The sequence below is a fragment of the Labeo rohita genome, chromosome 16 (genome assembly GCF_022985175.1).
Source record: "Labeo rohita strain BAU-BD-2019 chromosome 16, IGBB_LRoh.1.0, whole genome shotgun sequence".
Taxonomy (NCBI): domain Eukaryota; kingdom Metazoa; phylum Chordata; class Actinopteri; order Cypriniformes; family Cyprinidae; genus Labeo; species Labeo rohita.
In genome coordinates this window covers 33,818,927-33,839,100 of record NC_066884.1, presented here as the reverse complement: position 1 = coordinate 33,839,100, position 20,174 = coordinate 33,818,927, and the positions used below count along the sequence as shown (strand labels likewise).

Genomic DNA, 20,174 nt, shown 5'->3' with positions numbered 1-20,174 from the left:
TCTGTCAACAGTGAGAGTGAGTGTGGTGTAATGTTGATTACCACAAAAAAATAAAAGCAAATATTGAGGTTTACAACGAGGTACTTATATTTTAAATTTCAATTTCAACTTTAAAATAAAATTTCAATAAAAAAAAAAAAAAAAAAAAAAAAAAGAGAGAGAAGCATATGATTTCATAAAAGCACTTAAGTTATCTCTAAATTGATTATTATTTGTAATTTGAGTGGTCATTTTAGGGTTTTAGCTGTTACATTGTCAAACTAACATCATGTTAAATTCTTAATATTGTTGTTTTATTTATTGATTTTTATTTTGTATTGATTTACTGCTTCTTGGCTTTTATTTTATTTTATTTTTTATTTTTTTGTGGTAATTAACATTATTCCACAAGACCTCTTGAAGTAAGGTGTTTGTAGGTTGATTCTCCTGAAAACGGTAAACACTGTACTAGTGGCACAGAATTCACACTTTTAAAAATTGTAATTTATTTGTAATGTTTTTGATTATTCTCACTGAGGTTGCACTGATTTGATTAAACATGCAGTACAGACAAGAACCTTGTCAAATATTACAAATTAAAGTTACTGTTTTCTGTTTGAATATATTGTAAAATGTTTTTTTTTTTTTTTTTCTGCGATGGCAAAGCTGTATTTTCAGCATCATTACTCCAGTCTTAAGTGTCCCATGATCCTTCAGAAACCATTCAGAAACTAACCAAGAAACCATCCAAGAAAGAAAGTAGGAAAGAAAAAGAAAGAACCGATGACCAGTTGTGTAATCAACAGAATACTGAGGAATTTAAAGCTGTTTATTTTGCTATCCCAGCTAATGATGCATGATTTTATGGATAGCAGGGTTTTTTTAATATATTATGTGGTGTCAGAAAAGACTTCAACCTGTTTTTGGGTCACAACCCACCATTTGAAAACTGATATAGATGCATAAGAGAATACATGGCAGAGAATATTATTTAGGAACTTTTGACCCAAACTTAGCCATCGTGTTTTCGATTGTGCTGAAGGCCTTTGAGATTCAATGATGCTAATACTGACTCTCAGTTGTCACGCATCTGTACGCAGTATTTATATGCTATTACTTTACTGTCCTCAATCACAGTCCTCTTCTGCAAGGGCAGTGAGACAGATCTCCTCCGCACATCGTTACTGTTACCTCACAGACATAAAAGTGCACTCTGCCATGTCGTTTATTAAAAGAAAGAGCCTGTCTTTTAAAGTGGACCCACTGTAAAAGTGTCAGATAGTCCGCAAAGGACAAACACCGAGATGATAGAGTTCTGAAAGCTTTTACTTTATAACCTCTTGAAATGGTGTTTTTCTGAACATTTGGCAGGAAATTTCATCATTCAAAAATCATCTCTTTATTAAGTATGTGGAACTCTCTCTTTCTCTCTTTCTCTCTCTCTCTGTCTCTCACAGGAATAAATTACATTCTAGAATATTTTAAAATAGAACTATTATTCTCAGTTTTACTGTTTTTATATTTTATATATATATATATATATATATATATATATATATAAAGGATGCAGCCTTGGCGAGCATTAAAAAAAGAAACACTGAGCCTTGCAAAAGTACTTTTTTTTCTGCAACATTTTGTCATATTGCAACCTTATACTAAAGTACTTTAAATTACTAAAATTTTTATTTTTTTATTTTTATTTCTTTATTTTTTATATTATGTTTAGTCTACACTCCACCCTTATAATGACAAAGCAAAAATCATATTTGTGATAACTTTGCATATAAAAACTGGAGAAAAAAGAAAACGGTGCATAAGTATTCAGACCCTTAACTTAGTACTTTCGGCAGCCTGGGTATGCTGCCACAAGCTTTGCATGTATGGGTTCAGGGCTTTTCTGCCATTCTTCTCTGCAGGTTAGATGGGGATGGCTGGTGAATAGGAATTTTCAGGTTCTGCAGAGATGTTTAATTGGGTTCAAGTCCGCGCCCTGGCTGGGCCACTCAAGGATGTTCACAGAGTCATCCTTAAGCCGCTTTTGTATTATCTTGGCTCTTTGCTTAAGGTCATTGTCCTTTTGTAATGTGACCCCTTGGCTCAGTGTGATGTCCTGAGAGTTCTGGATCTGGTTTTCATTAAGGATATCACTGTTTTTTGCTGCGTTCAGCTTTCCTTGTGTAATGCCCATTTCCCTAGTTCCTGTCACTGAACAACACCCCAACAGCATGATGCTACCACCACCATGATCCACCAGTGGAATGGTATTGTGCAGGTATTGAGCGATACCTCTTGACATTGTCATTTTTTTATTGCAAATTCCAAGCAGGTTTTCTCCTGTGTCTTCATTGAAGAGATGCATCCAGCCACTTTGCCATAAACCTCAGATAGGTAGAGCAGTGCAGTGATGGTTGTCCTTCATATTTCTCCAGTTTTCTCCTATCACCTTTTTTGACTAAGGCCGTTCTCCCCTGATTGCTCAGTTTGACCAGGCCTGACTGAGTCCTGCTTATCCCAAACTTCTTCCACTGAAGAATTATGGAAGCCACTGTACTTTTGAGAAACTGTGCATCAGAAATATTTTTTGTAGCTTTCTCCAGATCTTTGCCTTTGCACAATACTGAATCTGATCATTGCAGGCTATTCTTTTGACCTCATGGCTTGATTTATGCTCTGATATGTATTTTCACCCATTATATACGTACCCTATATAGACGAAAGTACTAGAACACACCTCTGAATTATTGATTTCAGGTGTGTCAATCAGGCACATTGCCACAGGTGTAAAAAAATCAAACACTTAGCCTTGTAACCTAGTTTTACAAACATCTATGAGGAAAAAATGGGTTGTTATGCCAGCTTTGCAATAAGTCAGCTCATTATATTTCATCCCTGCGAGATATTGCATTGTCAACTGTGAGTGGTATTATTGAGAAGTAAAAGCATTTAGAAACAGCAGCAACTCAGTCACGAAGCGGAAGACCACCAAAGGTCACAGAGTGGAGTCACCGAGTGCTGAGGAGCATGGTTGGGTAATAGGCGCCAACACTATGCTGATTCCAAAGCTGAAGAGTTACAAACTTCAACTGGCATTAATATGAGCACAAAAACTGCAATAGGAGCTGCTTGCAAGTCTCATATCACTTGTGCAATGCCAAGCGTTGGATGGAGTGTTGTAAAGCAGCCACCACTGGACTCTGGAGCGGTGGAAACCCATTCTGTGGATTGACGAATCACGCTTCTCTATTGGCAGTCTGATGGGCAAGTCTGGGTTTGGTGGATGCCAGTAGATCATTACCTTGCCTGACTGCAAGGTGCCAAATATAAAGTTTGGTGAAGGAGGGATAATGGTATGGATCAGATTGTGAGGGATAATTCACAAAGCAAGGTCCATAAAGACATAGTTTAGTGAGTTTGGTGTGGACGAATTTGACTGGCCCACACAGAACCCTGACCTCAACCCAGTCAAACATTTTTGGGATGAACTGGAACGGAGACTGCGATCCAGGCCTTCTCGTCCAACATCAGTCCCTGGCCTCAGTAATGCTCTACTGGATGAATGGGCAGTAAGTCCCTCAGAAACAGTCCAAATATTTTAGAAAACCTTCCCTGATGACTGGAAGCTGATATATCTGCAAAGTAGGGATCAATTCTATATTAATGTCTATGTGTTTAGAATGCAAGGTCATTAAAGGATTACTGCAATTCCAGAATAAAAATCTCCTGATATTTTACTCGCCCCCATGTCTTCCATGATTTTCGTATCTTTCTTTCTTCAGTCGCAAAGAAATAAAGTTTTTTGAGGAAACATTTTCCAGGATTTTTATCCATGTGTTCAATGGTGCTCAACAGATTAAAAGTCCAAATTGCAGTTTCAGTGCAGCTTCAAAGCGCTCTAAGTGATCCCAGGCAAAGATTAAGGGTCATATCTAGCGAAACGATCAAATATTAATAAACATTGTGACCACAAATGCTTGTGTTGTCTGACTCTGCAATTTGCATGCATACTCTGGGTACTCCAGTTCGAGACAGTTAAGGTATGTTAAAAAACTCCCGTCTCATTTTCTCCTCCAACTTCAAAATCATCCTACATCACTGTTTTACCCTTTTTTGTAGAGGGTGTTTGATCTTCTTGGCACGTTCACTTTGTAAACACTGGGCCGGTACTTCTGCAGCGATGTAGGACGAAGATGCAGGAGAAAATGAGATGGGAGCATTTGAGGTTAAAAAGTATATCAATTGTAAATTGTTTTTAGAAAATAACCAATCGTTTCGCTAGATAAGACCCTTATTCCTTGGCTGAGATTGTGTAAAGCCCTTTGAAGCTGCACTGAAACTGCATTTTTACCTTCATTTTGTTGAGCACCGTTGAAGTCCACTATATAGAGACAAATCCTGGAATGTTTTCCTCAAAAAATTTATTTCTTTGCGAATGAAGAAAGAAAGACATGAACATCTTAGATGACATAGACGTGAGTAAATTATCAGGAATTTTTTATTTTGGAAGTGGAGTAATTCTTTAAAGTCCCTGTTGGTGTAATGGTCAGGCGTCCCAAAACTTTTGTCCTTTCAGTGTATATAGACAGATGTGTCTACAAATCATGTCTAGCCAGTTGAATTTGTTACATGTTAATTCCAATCAAAGTATAGAAACAGCTCAAAGAGTCAAGAGAAATGAGAATGCTCCTGAGCAATAAATTACTTGCATGCATAAATTAATGGAGGAATAGTGTAGTATCATTTGTGCCCTCAATTCAATTCAATTCAAATTTATTTGTAAAGCAACTTTACACCAAATTAAAGTTTTTACAATATATTTAGTAGTAGCTTACTAGTGGTGACTATGTCAAGTTGATGTACATATGGCAGAGATGTATGGTAAAGATCAATTAATGATGTAATCAAACAGACAAAAAAAAACCATAAATTAGTAGCAAAATTTGGTAGTGCTGTGTGTTGTTTCAGGGTTGGCATCATCTGAAGTCCTCTGAGGGGTTGGCATCATCTCTTCTTAAGTGTTCTGGATCCAGACTGGAGCTTGTGAGTTCCTAGTTACCACAGGATGTCAGTCCCATGGCAGAAACAGAGAACAAATAGGAACATAATTAGCGTAGCTGCTGTTCAAAGCAAGCAAAGAAAGATTTGTTCAACCAGAGCTAAAAGATTAATAATGAGCATTTGATCCGATAAAACTGCAGGAAAAGTTTATGAGATGCATTATTTGAATGCTTGGCTAAACAGATGTGTCTTTAATCTAGATTTAAACAGAGAGAGTGTGTCTGAACCCCGAACGTTATCCGGAAGGCTGTTCCAGAGTTTGGGAGCCAAATGCGAAAAAGCTCTACCTCCTTTAGTGGACTTTGCTATCCTAGGTACTGCCAACAGTCCAGAGTTTTTGGACTATCTGTAGCTTGTTTATTGAAGATGCAGGACAACCAACTAGTAGTGCATTACAATAGTCCAGTTGAGGTCATGAATGCGTGAACTAGCTCTTCTGCGTCAGAAACAGGTAACATGTTTCGTAGCTTGGCAATGTTTCTAAGATGGAAGAATGCTGTTTTTGTATAATATAACACCCAGCTTTTTGACTGTAGTGGAAGTAACAGTACATCCATCTAGTTGTAGATTGTAAGCCAGGAGATTCTGTGTATTGTTTTTTGGTCCAATAAGTAATATCTCTGTCTTCTCTGAATTGAATTGGTCATCCAATCTTTTACATTTTTAACGCACTCTGTTAACTTCGATAATTTAGAAATTTCATCTGGTCTTGTTGAGATATATAGTTGAGTACGATCAGCATAACAATGGAAACTAATCCCGTGTTTTCTAATAATGTTACCAAGGGGCAGCATGTATATTGAAAATAGTAGAGGACCTAAGACAGATCCTTGTGGCACTCCGTACCTCACTGGTGATAACTGAGATGACTCCCCATTTAAATAAACAAAGTGGTAGCGATCGGATAGGTATAGGATCTAAACCATCTTAAAGCCTGCCCTTGGATACCTGCACAGTTTTGTAGTGGATCTATTAGTATGTCATGATCTATAGTGTCGAACGCAGCACTGAGATCAGGTAAAACTAGCAATGAGATGTGACATGTGCTGCACTGTTTTTCACCTTTCGCTGGATCACACTCGCTCTCTGTTCTGTCCATAACTCTCATCGACACTTTTTCTGAGCAGCTTACCAAGGACATTACATTTGATCTCTCTTCAGGACGGTCACTGACTACCACCTGAGCAGATAACAGCTCTCACAATAGCGCACACAAACAATTGATAAAGCTGCCAATTCATTGCGTGGCCTCTGCTATTTAAATAAAATGCTTTCATTGCATAAAAACTTTAAAATAAAATAAGATAAAATACTGCCGTTTTACTAGTATCATTTATTTGGGTGAGCAGAAAACATTTAACATTTAACCTTGAGGAAAGTGAATGCATCTGATACTTTTGTAATATTTAGATTAGTTTACTAGAGCTGTATGAATTGTGTGATGCGGAGAATGCAGACGGAATCATGGAGTACATGAATAGAAAAACGGAATATATAAAATATAAAAAGGAATTTACCGTTTAGTGCGGAAAAGTTTGTAAGAATTAATCAAAAGTATGTTATTAAATCAAACTGCAGTATGGAGTAGTATCTGTAAATATTAAGCTGCAAAAGACTATATTTATAACTTTATTTTTTAAGACATAATCAGACAATATTTTTTCTTGTTTTAATTTTAATAGTAAATCCCCTTTACTTGCCAAAAAAATAACATTTAATTTTAATTAATTAAAAAATGAATTAATGTTTTTAACATCAATGTTAGTATTAATTCTTATGCTTAGAGTGATAAATTCTAAGTGTATTGTCAAGTTTTAACATGCTACTCATCCTCACCATTTGTAGTCCTTTTTTAAAAAGTAGTTGAAATATTAAGTTTAACCCCTTATAACTAAATGTGTTTAATTTAACTTAATCCATTCAAAAGTTTGCAGTGTGTTTTTTTTTTTTATTTTGTTTTTTTTTTTTTTTTTTTTATAAAGAAGTCTCTAATGCTCATCATGGCTTGCTTTTATTTTATTATTTTATTTTATTTTATTTTATTTTATTTTATTTTATTTTATTTTATTTTATTTTATTTTATTGTTTTAATTTATTTTATTTTATGTAAATTATTCCTGTCATGGGAAATTTCAGCATCATTACTCCAGTCTTCAGTATCACATGATCCTTCAGAAATCATTCTAATATGCTGATTTATTATTAGAATTATCTATTTTGATAATAGATTTGATAACTATTTAAACCATATTTTTATCTGTTGTTTTGTACCATGCTACACCGTGGTTTGTTGCAAACATAGTATGGTGCTTTTTGGGTCCTGAAGACATTTTTACACAGCTAAGTACACAGTTAAGGCTGCTCTTTGTTCAGAATTCTGTGTGAAGGTGTATTGCTGCTTAAAAGCCAGACTAAATTATGCTTTCTCCTTTGCAGTGTAATTTTGGCATTTAGTACCATGGTGTGTTTCTAACAACCACTGTCCAATGCACCATAGTATTTTTTTTTTTTTTTTTTTGTAAAGGAAAGCTTGACTCAAAATGGCAACAGTGTGACAGTAGCAGTCTTTACATGTGATTCTTTTATAATGTTGTGTGTTTGAAATACATGCAGAGTGATTTTTGCCTCAGTTCTGCTTTAATTTTAATTAATTAAAAAATGAATTAATGTTTTATGCCTTCATTTGATAACGAGAATGTAATAAAAATGTAAATACACAACACAGAATTTCTGAGGGGGGAAAAATCTGAAGGCTATTGTAAGAATAAATAAAAGTTGTTAGTTAGACATGCTAAAACACAGAATTCAGTAACAATAAAACATGAGGTGAGAAAAAAATAAAACGTTTCACAGGGCCCTATACTTGTACATTTTGTTAAACTTTTAATAAATTGATGTTAAATTGTATAAGTTTCATGATTTTAATTAATTAGACAAGCTTTTTGATTAATATAATTTAATTTAACCATTAAAAAGGAGTCCAGGCACTAGTTTACTGACTAAGAGTTCCCACAGTCATAGAAAGCCTGGAAATAAAACCTAATTTTAAAAATTGTTATTTCCAGAATAAGAAAACTCATAGAAATAAAAATAAACAAAAACTTTAGTGAAAAGTATGAAATATGAAATACTTTTCTTAGGTGTGCTCATTGCACTCTTATATTCGGTTTTAATGTGTTTACATTCAAGTTGCTTGGTGCAAAGTAGTTTGTCTTTTTCTTTTTCTTACCTAAAACACGTTAAGAGAATACAGAGAATCGAATCATTAATTGAAATTGAAATCAAATCAAAATGATGAAACTTTATTTTATTTTATTTTATTTTACACCTTTCAAATGTACAGTTTGAGCTGACTTGCAGATCATTTAAGGATGTTCTTTTAGCCAATGAGGTCCAGGTGGAATAAAAACTGCTCCTTCACTTTTTTTCAAAAGACTCTTAAAAGCCGAGATCTCTAAAAAAAAAATAATAATAAATAAAGCCATGCCAAGTCTGATTTCAGTGTGTTTCATAATGCCTGAAATGTCACCTGAAGCAGGAGAGACGGCCACTGGCGTGCTGCAGGCAGGTGTGTCGTGTGCCAGTTTTGCCAGACACTATGAAGTGAATTCGTGTTCAGACTATAAAGAAGGTATCAGTAAACCAGCACGACAGATGGCCATCCAAGATCTAGTTGTCCTCGGGTGACCACCCAGGAGCAGGATGGGCCCATAAGGGTGATACAGATACGTGACCCTTCTGCCTGCCACAGGCCAGCATCATTATGAGCTCCTTCTGAGGAAATGGGATAACATCCAACAACTGTAGATGGGGCTCATTGTTTCTGTGCAGAGAATGCTGTTGTTTAAATTCTTAGTTGTGTGTTCTAAAGGAAACATCAATGTTAGTATTAATTCTTATGCTTAGAGTGATAAATTCTAAGTTTATTGTCAAGTTTTAACATGCTACTCATCCTCACCGTTTGTAGTCCTTTTCTAAAAAGTAGTTGAAATATTAAGTTTAACCCCTTATAACTAAATGTGTTTAATTTAACTTAATCCATTCAAAAGTTTGCAGTGTGTGTTTTTTTTTTTTTTTTTTTTTTTTTTTTTATAAAGAAGTCTCTAATGCTCATCATGGCTTGCTTTTATTTTATTATTTTATTTTATTTTATTTTATTTTATTTTATTTTATTGTTTTAATTTATTTTATTTTATGTAAATTATTCCTGTCATGGGAAATTTCAGCATCATTACTCCAGTCTTCAGTATCACATGATCCTTCAGAAATCATTCTAATATGCTGATTTATTATTAGAATTATCTATTTTGATAATAGATTTGATAACTATTTAAACCATATTTTTATCTGTTGTTTTGTACCATGCTACACCGTGGTTTGTTGCAAACAGTATGGTGCTTTTTGGGTCCTGAAGACATTTTTACACAGCTAAGTACACAGTTAAGGCTGCTCTTTGTTCAGAATTCTGTGTGAAGGTGTATTGCTGCTTAAAAGCCAGACTAAATTATGCTTTCTCCTTTGCAGTGTAATTTTGGCATTTAGTACCATGGTGTGTTTCTAACAACCACTGTCCAATGCACCATAGTATTTTTTTTTTTTTTTTTTTTTTTTTTTTGTAAAGGAAAGCTTGACTCAAAATGGCAACAGTGTGACAGTAGCAGTCTTTACATGTGATTCTTTTATAATGTTGTGTGTTTGAAATACATGCAGAGTGATTTTTGCCTCAGTTCTGCTTTAGTTGAACCCTAACTCAACAGCAGAGTATGTGTATGACCCGAGAGATCAGTTTTCCATAGCTGCGGTTCATGAGTGGATCAAACGGCCGCTCTAGCGGAGGTGACCTGAGCTCTCACTAAGCCTGAGAGAAGGATTCTCTATGAGTCTTTTCATCATTCTTTGTACCCGCAAATAGGGACTAGCTGTGTGATATCTAGATTACCTGGACAGACAGCTACTGCATCATATTAAAGGCCTTACCAATCTTAGCTGTCAGCCGCACCGCAGGAGAAGCACAGATAGCGCGGCCGCCTCTCTCTCTGTCTCAGACGCTGAGACTGTCATTAGTTTTGAGTTGTTTATTTTTCAAAACTTTAATTCCGGCTGCACAATAGCACATCTGGCAGTGCGAAAGCGGTGATACTTGTCAAAAGAAGTATTACTGTGACGCCTGTCAGATACTGTCATCTGCACTTCATTATATAATTGCAGCGTTGGATATAAATATGAACATACTTTTAGCTTTAAAAATAGCTCTGTTCTAGAACCAGCTGCCTTACTTTACTAGATAGCAAGCTATTTTAGTAATACTGATATACTGTTATGGTTTTCATTACTATTTTGAATTAGTTTTTATTTTATTTTTTCTGTTTTCATTTAAGTTTGTGTTTTTGTCATTTTTCATTTAAACATCTATAACATAGTTTTTATTTGAGTTGTAGTAGTATTTTAAGTTAAAATGTTTTTTTTTTTTTTTTTTTTTTTCCTCCAAGTAACTTTATTTATTTATTTATTTATTTATTTATTTATTGTCTTAGTTTTAGTTTTAATTTTAGTTTTGGTTAATGGTAATAACCTTGAGCTGTAAATCTATTTTATTCAAATTCTAAGCCAGCATTGCATGTGATTTCAAGATACTGTAGAGTATGGAGGTAAATGAACATTTTAAATATATATTTAATTAATTACTGAAAATATTTGTAAAATAAATAAATAAATAACTATATACAAATGATATTTTGTGGTTTGTTATTGTTAACAATATTTTATTTTTTATTTTATTTTATTTTATTTTATTTTATTTTATTTTATTTTATTTTATTCATTGTATTTTTTATTTATGTTAAGGAAACATTTTTGTAAAATTTTGTGCGTTCACTGTCTATTGTTAGTAGTGTAGCAATGTATGAATCACAGGTCACACGGAAATCGCTTTCAAACCAAGCAGCGTTTTGTTGGTCAGTGTTGTGAATTAAACTAATTTTTTTTTTTTTTTTTTTGCTAATAAACAAAAATGTTTTTATATGGTTTTAATTTTAATTTTAGCTTTAGTTAATGGTAATACCCCTGAGCTGTAAACCTATTTTAGTTAAATTCTAAACCAGCACTGCATGTGTAAAAATGTGCAAATTTCAAGATAGAGTATGGAGTAGAGGTAAATGAATATATTAAATATATATATTTAATTATAATAATTAATTACTGAAAATGTCTGTAAAAATATAACTATATAAAAATAGTATTTTGTGATTTGTTATTGTTAACAATATTTTTATTTTATTTTATTATTTATTTTATTTTATTTTATTTTATTTTATTTTATTTTATTTTATTTTATTTTATGGAAATATTTTTGCAAAATTTTGTGTGTTCATTGTCTATTGTCAGAAGTGTAGCAATGTATGAATCACAGGTAACACAGAAATCACTTTCAAACCAAGCAGTGTTTTGCTGGTCGGTGTTACAGATAAAACTAAACGTTTTTGTTGTTGTTGTTGTTGTTGTTGTTGTTGTTGTTTTTTCAAGTAACAAAAATGTTTTTATATGGTTTTAGTTTTAGTTAATGGTAATACCCCTTAGCTGTAAACCTATTTTAGTCAAATTCTAAGCCAGCATTGCTTGTGTGAAAATATGATCAAAAATCAACAAAAGAGACATTTTATTTATTTTTTTGTTTTATTTTATTTTATTTATTTTATTTTATGTATTATTATTATTATTATTATTATTATTATTTAGTATTATTTATTATTATTATATTAGGTAAAAGTTTTTGAGAAATTGGTAAATCCGTGTGAAAAACCAGATGCAAAATTCCTGAACATTTCTGATGCACTCAAAACCGTGTATCCATCTTTTCTCTAGGTGGAGTCGACCCAGAGCATGATTCGCATACTTGGTTTGTCAGCAACTCTGCCAAATTACTTGGATGTGGCGTCTTTCCTGCACGTGAACCCTTTCATTGGATTGTTCTACTTTGATAGTCGTTTCCGTCCCGTTCCACTTGGCCAGAGCTTTGTTGGCATCAAGACTACAAATAAGGTACCCAGCGGCCAAGAAATTTCAAGCTATGCCAAATACAATGAATTTTTCAATCATTTTTTAGTCAGAAATATGAATTGTCTCTGTAATTATGTTCTCGTCACAGGTCCAGCAGCTACATGACATGGAGGAGGTTTGTTATGAAAAAGTCCTGAAGCAGATCAGAGCGGGTCATCAGGTAATGGCAGTGTGTGTGGTGGAGATCTTTAGTCAATTAGAAGACTGTTCATATAAATTATGACCGGTGTGTGGGGTGGTGTAGGGTGTCAAGGACACAAAGGGGTTGGATTGTGATTTCACTCAGTCCAATTACTGTGTCAACCTGAATTAACTTGTCTGCCTCCAAACAGTAGATTCTGTGCACTAACATTAGTGTTCTAATATTGTGTTTTGGAGTCCTCTGCAACAGGTTTAAATGCATCTAAGGTCAGAAAACATAGTAATTTTCTCAGAATGTATATTTATACATACTCGTTTCTAAACAATTAGTTTGATCAGTTCTGAGCGAGATATCCCTAAACTCCTCACTTCCATAAGCCTACTCTACTCTGATTGGCCAGCTGGCCAAGCCTGTTGTGATTGGTACAGAGAGGAGTACTCCAGCAAGCCACCATCTGTGTTGCCAAGTCCACGGCTGTTTTTGATGTCAGGAGTTGAAGCAACCCCAACCTAGGGTTCCCCGGCAAAACCAGGGGTTCCCCGACAAAAAGTGCCTATTTTCCACCCTGAAAAGTGATTTTTAAAGGGGACACCCACGATTGGGCTAGTTTTATGTATTAATTGGGTGGGTTTTGTTGTGAAAACCTGGCAACCCTGAGCATGCACCTTTCCATAAAACTAGGGCTGCCCCTAATAGTTGACTAAACGTTAGTCAACGAGAAGGGGCTTGGTCAAACAAAATTTTATTAGTCAATTAGTCGCAGAAAAAAAAAAGATTCACAGGCAAAGTCACGCAGTCCATGACGAACAGGTCGTTAACGGCTAGTCCAGTGGTTCCCAAACTGGGGGGCGCGGCAAGGCTGGTGTACAGTCACACATTTTTAATAGAGATTAGAAATAGATAAACGGCCGAAAATATCTGACGCGCCGCCCAGCAGGATTCAGCGCGCACCGCTCAGTGTGTGACTCTACGCTCCGTATTCCGCTCTATGAATGTGTGTTCCGCTGAGTTGCTCACGGCCCAAAGGAATGCTCCACTTGTGTACCACTTCGCACCGTGTACGGCCGCCCTTAAGCTCAACGGAAAAGCAAAGTCCGCTCAAATAACGCGCCGACAGAAAATGTCTCTGTATACTTGTAACTGTTTGCAATAGCGTTGCATACTGTGCTGTGACATGCTGTAGTACTGCTGTATTGGACAACGCTGGTAAAATGACGCTACCCTCTCGTGACGGTGTGCTCTGCTCACATGCTCTGATAATAATAGCTTTGTAGGACTATACATTATTTTGATAATAAGTCAAAAAAAAATTATATCTGATTCTGTTTCATAGAAGTGAATAAAATTAATATATTGAGTTTTAATATTCATATATTTTCTGTCCAATTTTACTGTTACTTTCAATAAACGTGGTTATTTTATGGGCTTTTAAAGTCTTACAAAATGACTATATTATTTGATAAAATAAATAATTATTACAAAGCAGTTTCAGTTTCACCAAGAATTTTCATTTCGGCACATCCCTAGATTTTTATGTAAAAAGAAACGTTTTCAGGGTGATACAAGACCCCACTGTGAAATTATCTTGCTTTTTATACAGCTACCTGTCACATATGTAAATAATTTAACACTAAATATGAATTTCATCATATTTTATTACCTCAAGACGACTCGCAGTACCCGCTGCACCTGTCTGTTATCAGTTGTAGCGGTGTTCTGGCCTCGCTAGGACTCGCTGCCTAGCCATCCAGTCAGCTAAACAGAAAAGGCATAAAGAACCACTAATGCAGCCTGATGATCCATTCCTTTTGTCCTTTATTCTCTTTTGTAAAAACTGTAAAATACAAATAAAGCTCCTTTAAACTCACATACAACCTGTGCGGTGGTCTATCATCGCAGAGTATCGTTATCACGACGTTGCCGACATTGACGAGCCGTCATTTCAGTACGCACTACAGAAAATTGTCTCACTACAGTTAAGTTCGTCACGTTAGCAGACATAAATGATACTTACAGGGTATTGCCCTCGCTGACAAGAAGTTTTAACAGTAAACACAAAGTTTCGTAGCAGTAGGAGAATGCTGAACCACCGTCTAGCCCCGTATCTCTCAAACTAACTGAAAAATGAAACGAAACTAAACGTAATATTGCCTCCGCTACCAGCATTAACCAGTAGGTGTCGCTTTCGTATTACAGATAACTACTTAAACACAGTTTTTTACGTCTTTTTGACCTGCAAGTGTATTTATGGTCTACTGAGACCATGACAAGCGGTTTTTGTCGTAAAATAACAGACCACTAGATGGTGCAGTTGATATCAGAAATGAGTATTGCCACTAGCCGAGTAAAATTATGAATGAATGACGCATAGTAGTTCTGCTCTAAGCATGGACAAGTTTTTGAAAAGACAACAAGTGCCAGGTAAATGTAGTAGATGATGGGGAATTTTTGTTATTCTGCAAAAGGGGGGCCCGGCAGAAAAAGTTTGGGAACCACTGGGCTAGTCTCAGGCAGGGCATCCAAACACTCGCCTACAGTCCATTGACCTCAAATATGGCTTATCATCTAAAGTATGATAGTCGCAGCACCTTGACATGACTGCTCAATCTAATGTTAAACTAGAAAAATGTGCGCTATTCAAGTGTCTGTGAGGGAGTGTGGAAGCTGAAATGTAGCGTACTCACTGCGTGACAGATGGGGGCGCCTGTACAGTCACTTAAAATACTCTCACTTTTGGTCACTTTTTATACTCACTTTTGGTCATGCACATAAGAGTAATACATCTTTTGAATCTGTAAAGACTCTACGTTAAAGGAGAAGTCCACTTCCAGAACAACAATTTACAGATAATGTACTCACCCCCTTGTCATCCAAGATGTTCATGTCTTTCTTTCTTCAGTCGTAACAAAATTATGTTTTTTGAGGAAAACATTTCACGATTTTTCTCCATATAGTGGACTGATACGGTGCCCCGAGTTTGAACTTCCAAAATGCAGTTTAAATGTGGCTTCAAACGATCCCAGATGCGGTTGTAAACATTTCCAGCCAAGGATCTAGCAAAACGATCGGTTATTTTCATAAAAATAATACAATTTATATACTTTTTAATGTCTTGCTCTCACTGAACTCTGCGTTTTCTAGCTCAAGACAGTTAGGGTATGTTGAAAAACTCAGATCGTATTTTCTCCCTCAACTTCAAAATCGCCCTATATCGCTGTTTTACCTTTTTTGTTAAGAGTGTTTGATCTTCTTTGCATGTTCATTTTGCAAAGACTGGGTCGGAACTTCTGCAGTGATGTAGGATGATTTTAAAACGATTTTTAAAGTTGAGGGAGAAAATATGATTGGAGTTTTTCGACATACCTTTTAAGACCCTTGTTCCTCGGCTGGGATCGTTTGAAGACGCATTTAAACTGCATTTGGAGTTCGAACTCTGGGCACCATATCATTCCATTATATGGAGAAAAATCCTGAAATGTTTTCCTCAAAAAACACAATTTTTTTGCGACTGAAGAAAGACATGAACAATCTTGGATGACAAGGGGGTGAGTACATTATCTGTAAATTGTTGTTCTGGAAATGGACTTCTCCTTTAATTTGTGTACACTCGCAATAAAAACAAAACATTGCGCATTTGTAAAATAATGAAAGCAAACAAGATGCTTTTTTTCCTCAGTCTCCTTGAATTTAAGTGCGAAGCTCTGAAACTCACTTGCCTTACAGAAATGAAAATATATTTTATACAATATAAATTGTATTGCTGTGGTATCATGGAAAAAATTAATTTTAACCGCTGATTCTTCAAATCATCATCTTTCGGCAATGAAACAGGATAAACTTGCTATCACAGCACAGAACATGATGTAAACACATTAACTAGCATAAGTTTTTGTGGGCAGGTCAGACTGCTGGTATTTTCGCGAGCAGGCAGGGATTATGCTAATGTGTTCGAAAATATGACAACTCGTTAAGGCGATCCTGAATCGACTCCTTTGAAAGACAGTATCTTTATGTATAATGGACTTTTTTGATTAACTTTGCAAAATATATTGCAAAAACGCATATGACCTGCTCTTTAACCCTTTGGTCTGTTGTACAACTACGTTAATTCTACTTAAAAATGTAAAAACATTTGTATTTATAATAGAAGATTTCTTTAAAAAAATGGCTTTTACAGTGTTCCAGGATGTAAATGCTAGTAGAGTAGTTCACCTACTCCAAACACATAGAATGTTTTCATCCGTGAAACAACAGGATGAGGGATGAGAGGATGGTAATTGTAACTGTCAAGCTCCAAAAAGCACACAAAAGTAGTATAATATAGTCCATATAATTTCTGCCTTATAATTTGTTTCCCTTTAAGACAACCCCCAACCTTTACCCGTAAATCCTAATACTCCCACCCTACTTCCTAGTCCAAACCACAGACCTCACCTTATTACAGATTCCAGTCCTATAGAAGTCATCAACACACATTGGCAATGTTGGTCCTAATCTGTTGATTGGTTCAGTAACTAAAAATAACAACATGTGAGAAAGCTTGGAGTTATGACATAACATAACTCCAAGCTGGAGTTATGTTATGTCCAGAGGACAGAGTGTCAGCAGTATGGGACGTAGTGACCTCATTGTGGAGGATGTGAGAGAAGAGCCCCGATCAGCGCCGCGCGTTACTCATTTTCATGTGTCCATGTGCTGTATGTATCGCCGTCTTTGATCTGTGCACCTGATCGTCATTTGTCTTTTTGAGTATGTTCAGGAAGTGTCTTCTCAAGGAGAAACACAATGAAAGGCCATGAGCAAGGCCTTCTTGGGAAGGTTTAGCGGTTTAATTGAAAATCATCATTCCTGTATTCCAGCGCTGAAGGTCACAGACTCTGCGGTAGCTGTGGTATATTGTGCCCTGTGCCTCGTCCTGAACTCAATTTCTAAATCTCATAAATCTTCAAACAACCCCACTCTTACCACCACATAACCTCCCACCTTGCAAATGCTCAGTGTGTCTCCCGCTCCCGTCTTCTGTTTGATTTATTTGTGTTTTTTGGTGTGGTTTTTAGATTCTGTCCACATTCTTTCTTGCTGTAACGGCTAGATAAGTTATATGTTTAACTGCATGTCCTGGTCGTGCAGTATATATGGTCTAATCTAATATTACACTGTCCACTCGTTTAGATGGCCCACAGGATTTAAGTTAGAGGACATGCCACATACAAGGGCCCAAAAAAAAGTATTCAGACACATAAACAACACTTAACATGTCTTAATGCTTATTGGATTTTAAATAATGTAATGTTTTATTTTAAATGAAGATAGCACTTTGCAAATCACAACTAGTAATAATAATAATAATAATAATAATAATGATAATAATGTTTCAAGTGAGAAAACAATATACTGTTTGAAATGACAAAGATTTCTAATTATGTTTGACACTCTGTAGTATTTACATTCATTTTGTGTGAAATAGTTTGCAAACAAAATCATGAAAATGTAATGGCTCAAAATAAAATAAAATAAAATAAGGTTTTAGTGAGGAAACAATATACTGTTTGAAATGACAAATATAACAAACTATTTCTGGCTGTCTGTAGTATTTACATTAATTTTTGCATGAAATAGTTTTGCAAACAAAATCAAGAAAATGTAATGGCTCACAGTAATGTAAATACATTAATAACAACAACAATAATAATAATAATAATAAGGTTTTAAGTATTAAAAATATTCTATATATTTTTTTCATTTAATTTTAAAAATAAGGAATTTTAGAGGTGTATTCAAGACATTGTACAAGTTCCTATATTTATTTATTTAATAATTGAATAAAAGAATAGATAGAATGGGGTAAAAACTGTGTTTTGTCATTGTGCAGCAGCTTACCACATTAATAAGAATTGAGTTTACAACTGTTCACAGGCTGATGTATATATCAACTGTCAACAGCTTCTATAATGTCTCATCCAGTCGGATTTCAGAGATGGAACTATTAATCCTCTAGCAGCTTTTGTAACTGGGTTAATGTTCCTACCCCTTACGTTTTGGGAGAAAATCAGTACTTTTGAAAGAGCCATGATTTAATGTGCTCCAACCATTAAATTGAATTTGGAACTAAATGCTAAATCATTTATAAGTGAAATGGGATGAGATTTGGCGAGTTGAAACTGGAAGTGAGCTGAAGAGATCGCAGGCTTTCTCTTTCCGCCACAGCACCGAAGCAGCGTACAGTGGGGAGCGTCTCTCTCAGCTTGATATTAAATTGTCAGAAGTGGCTGTGACATATATTAATTTCATGTGGGAGCATGATGGATTGAATTTTCTTTATGAAATGCCCCCTTAGCCCCCCTGTCGGGCCAGTGGTTGGCAGACACGAGGCAGATGGAACTTTAATACGCTTACGGAGGCAGCGGTTACTGTAGACTGTGCTTTCTCACAGCTTTGCAATGATGAAAAAAGTCTAATAAATAATATTTGCCAAAGAGGTCTCTACGGATCTTTGTAGGACTACTCAGTGCCGTCTGAGAGAGTCTGAATATAAAGGGACGCCGGAGAGAGATGGAATTCAATCTCAGTGCATACGTTGACAAGATGAATAGTTTGAGTGATTGTATCTGTATGTGCAAATTCAAGTTTCGCCAACTCAAGTGGCATGCAAATGGACAAAAGAAGATGAGCTGAGTGCAGATTAGATTTACATCTCCATTTCTTGTTCTGTGTCGTCGTAATGCAGGTTCACTGATGTTGGTCACTGAGAGGCAGTTAGCTCTGTTTTGTCATAATGGTCCTTTTGATCCTCTCTGCTACTGTATGACTCTTGCTTTCTGGAAGGTTTGAGAAAAGATACAAAATATGAAAGTTCCGTGAGCAAACGCCATAGCATTTAAATGTAATATTAGAAAATGCTATTAGGGGTTAGTTACAGTTTCGCAATGGGTTAGGTTCTCAAGAATGTCTCAAAAAAGTAGTGTACTGTAAATTATGTAACTAAAATTAATCTATAAGATTTGCCATAGCTTTCATGTATTGATGCTAAAAGTTTCTCATTAAAAGTATTGGAGTATCCTGCATATTGAAAGTAGGTGCAGCACAACATGTGGGAAATTGGTTCTGAAATTGGGAACGTTGTCCTGCGTCCTGCAAGATGTAAGCAGTGTCCTGCATTTCAGTTCCCTGAAATTATAATACCACAATAATAATAATAAAAAAATAAATAAAGTTAATAAAAACAAAACCCATTGGTGCAGCTGTCATTTAGCTAGAGCTGGGAAAATAACCAACAAGCACATTCATAGAGAGGGATTTTTCCGCTGATGACAACTGGATTTATGTATTTATTTATTTGCTTACTTACTTAAAAATGTGATTTTTGCTTACTATTAAGGCCCTATGAAATCCATTTATTTATTTACCAAATTCCATTTACCCCTCAAATTCAGTTTTTGTTTGATTGTTTGTTTGTTTTTTCCCATTTAAATTTTTCTAGACTCTGTTTTAATTGTTAAATTCAATTTTATTAATCAGAAAGCATGTCTAATTTCTGAAATCTTTAAAATTACACAATTTAACAGCAATGTAATAAAAGTATACCAAAAATTAAATTTTTAGGGTCCTGTGAAATACGTTTTATTTATTTATTTTTTTCTTAAATTCAGTTTTATTTTTTACAACGCTGTTTTGGTGCAGCATTTAAAAAAAATAAATAAAATTTAGGATTACGAGATTAAAGTTGAGATTTTGAGAATAAAATTGAAATATTATGAGAATAAAGTCTAAATATTTCGAGAATAAAGTTGAAATTACAAGAATAAAGTTGAAATTACAAGAATAAAGTCGAAATTTTACGAGAATAAAGACAAAAAGTTTTGAGAATAAAGTCAAAATATTTTGAGAATAAAGTCAAAATTATGAGAATGGCCCGGATTTTGAGCACCAGGAGATATTCCAA

General features: G+C 35.0%; 1 protein-coding gene across 1 annotated transcript in view; it reads left to right on the top strand.

The window, feature by feature from the left end:
- ascc3 (activating signal cointegrator 1 complex subunit 3) overlaps window positions 1-20,174 on the top strand; it is a 240,812-nt gene that overhangs the window by 127,275 nt on the left and 93,363 nt on the right. Inside the window, exons 12-13 of the mRNA XM_051130609.1 lie at window positions 11,896-12,072; window positions 12,179-12,250. Coding sequence (XP_050986566.1) covers window positions 11,896-12,072; window positions 12,179-12,250 — 249 coding nt within the window. The remainder of the gene's footprint in view (window positions 1-11,895; window positions 12,073-12,178; window positions 12,251-20,174) is intronic.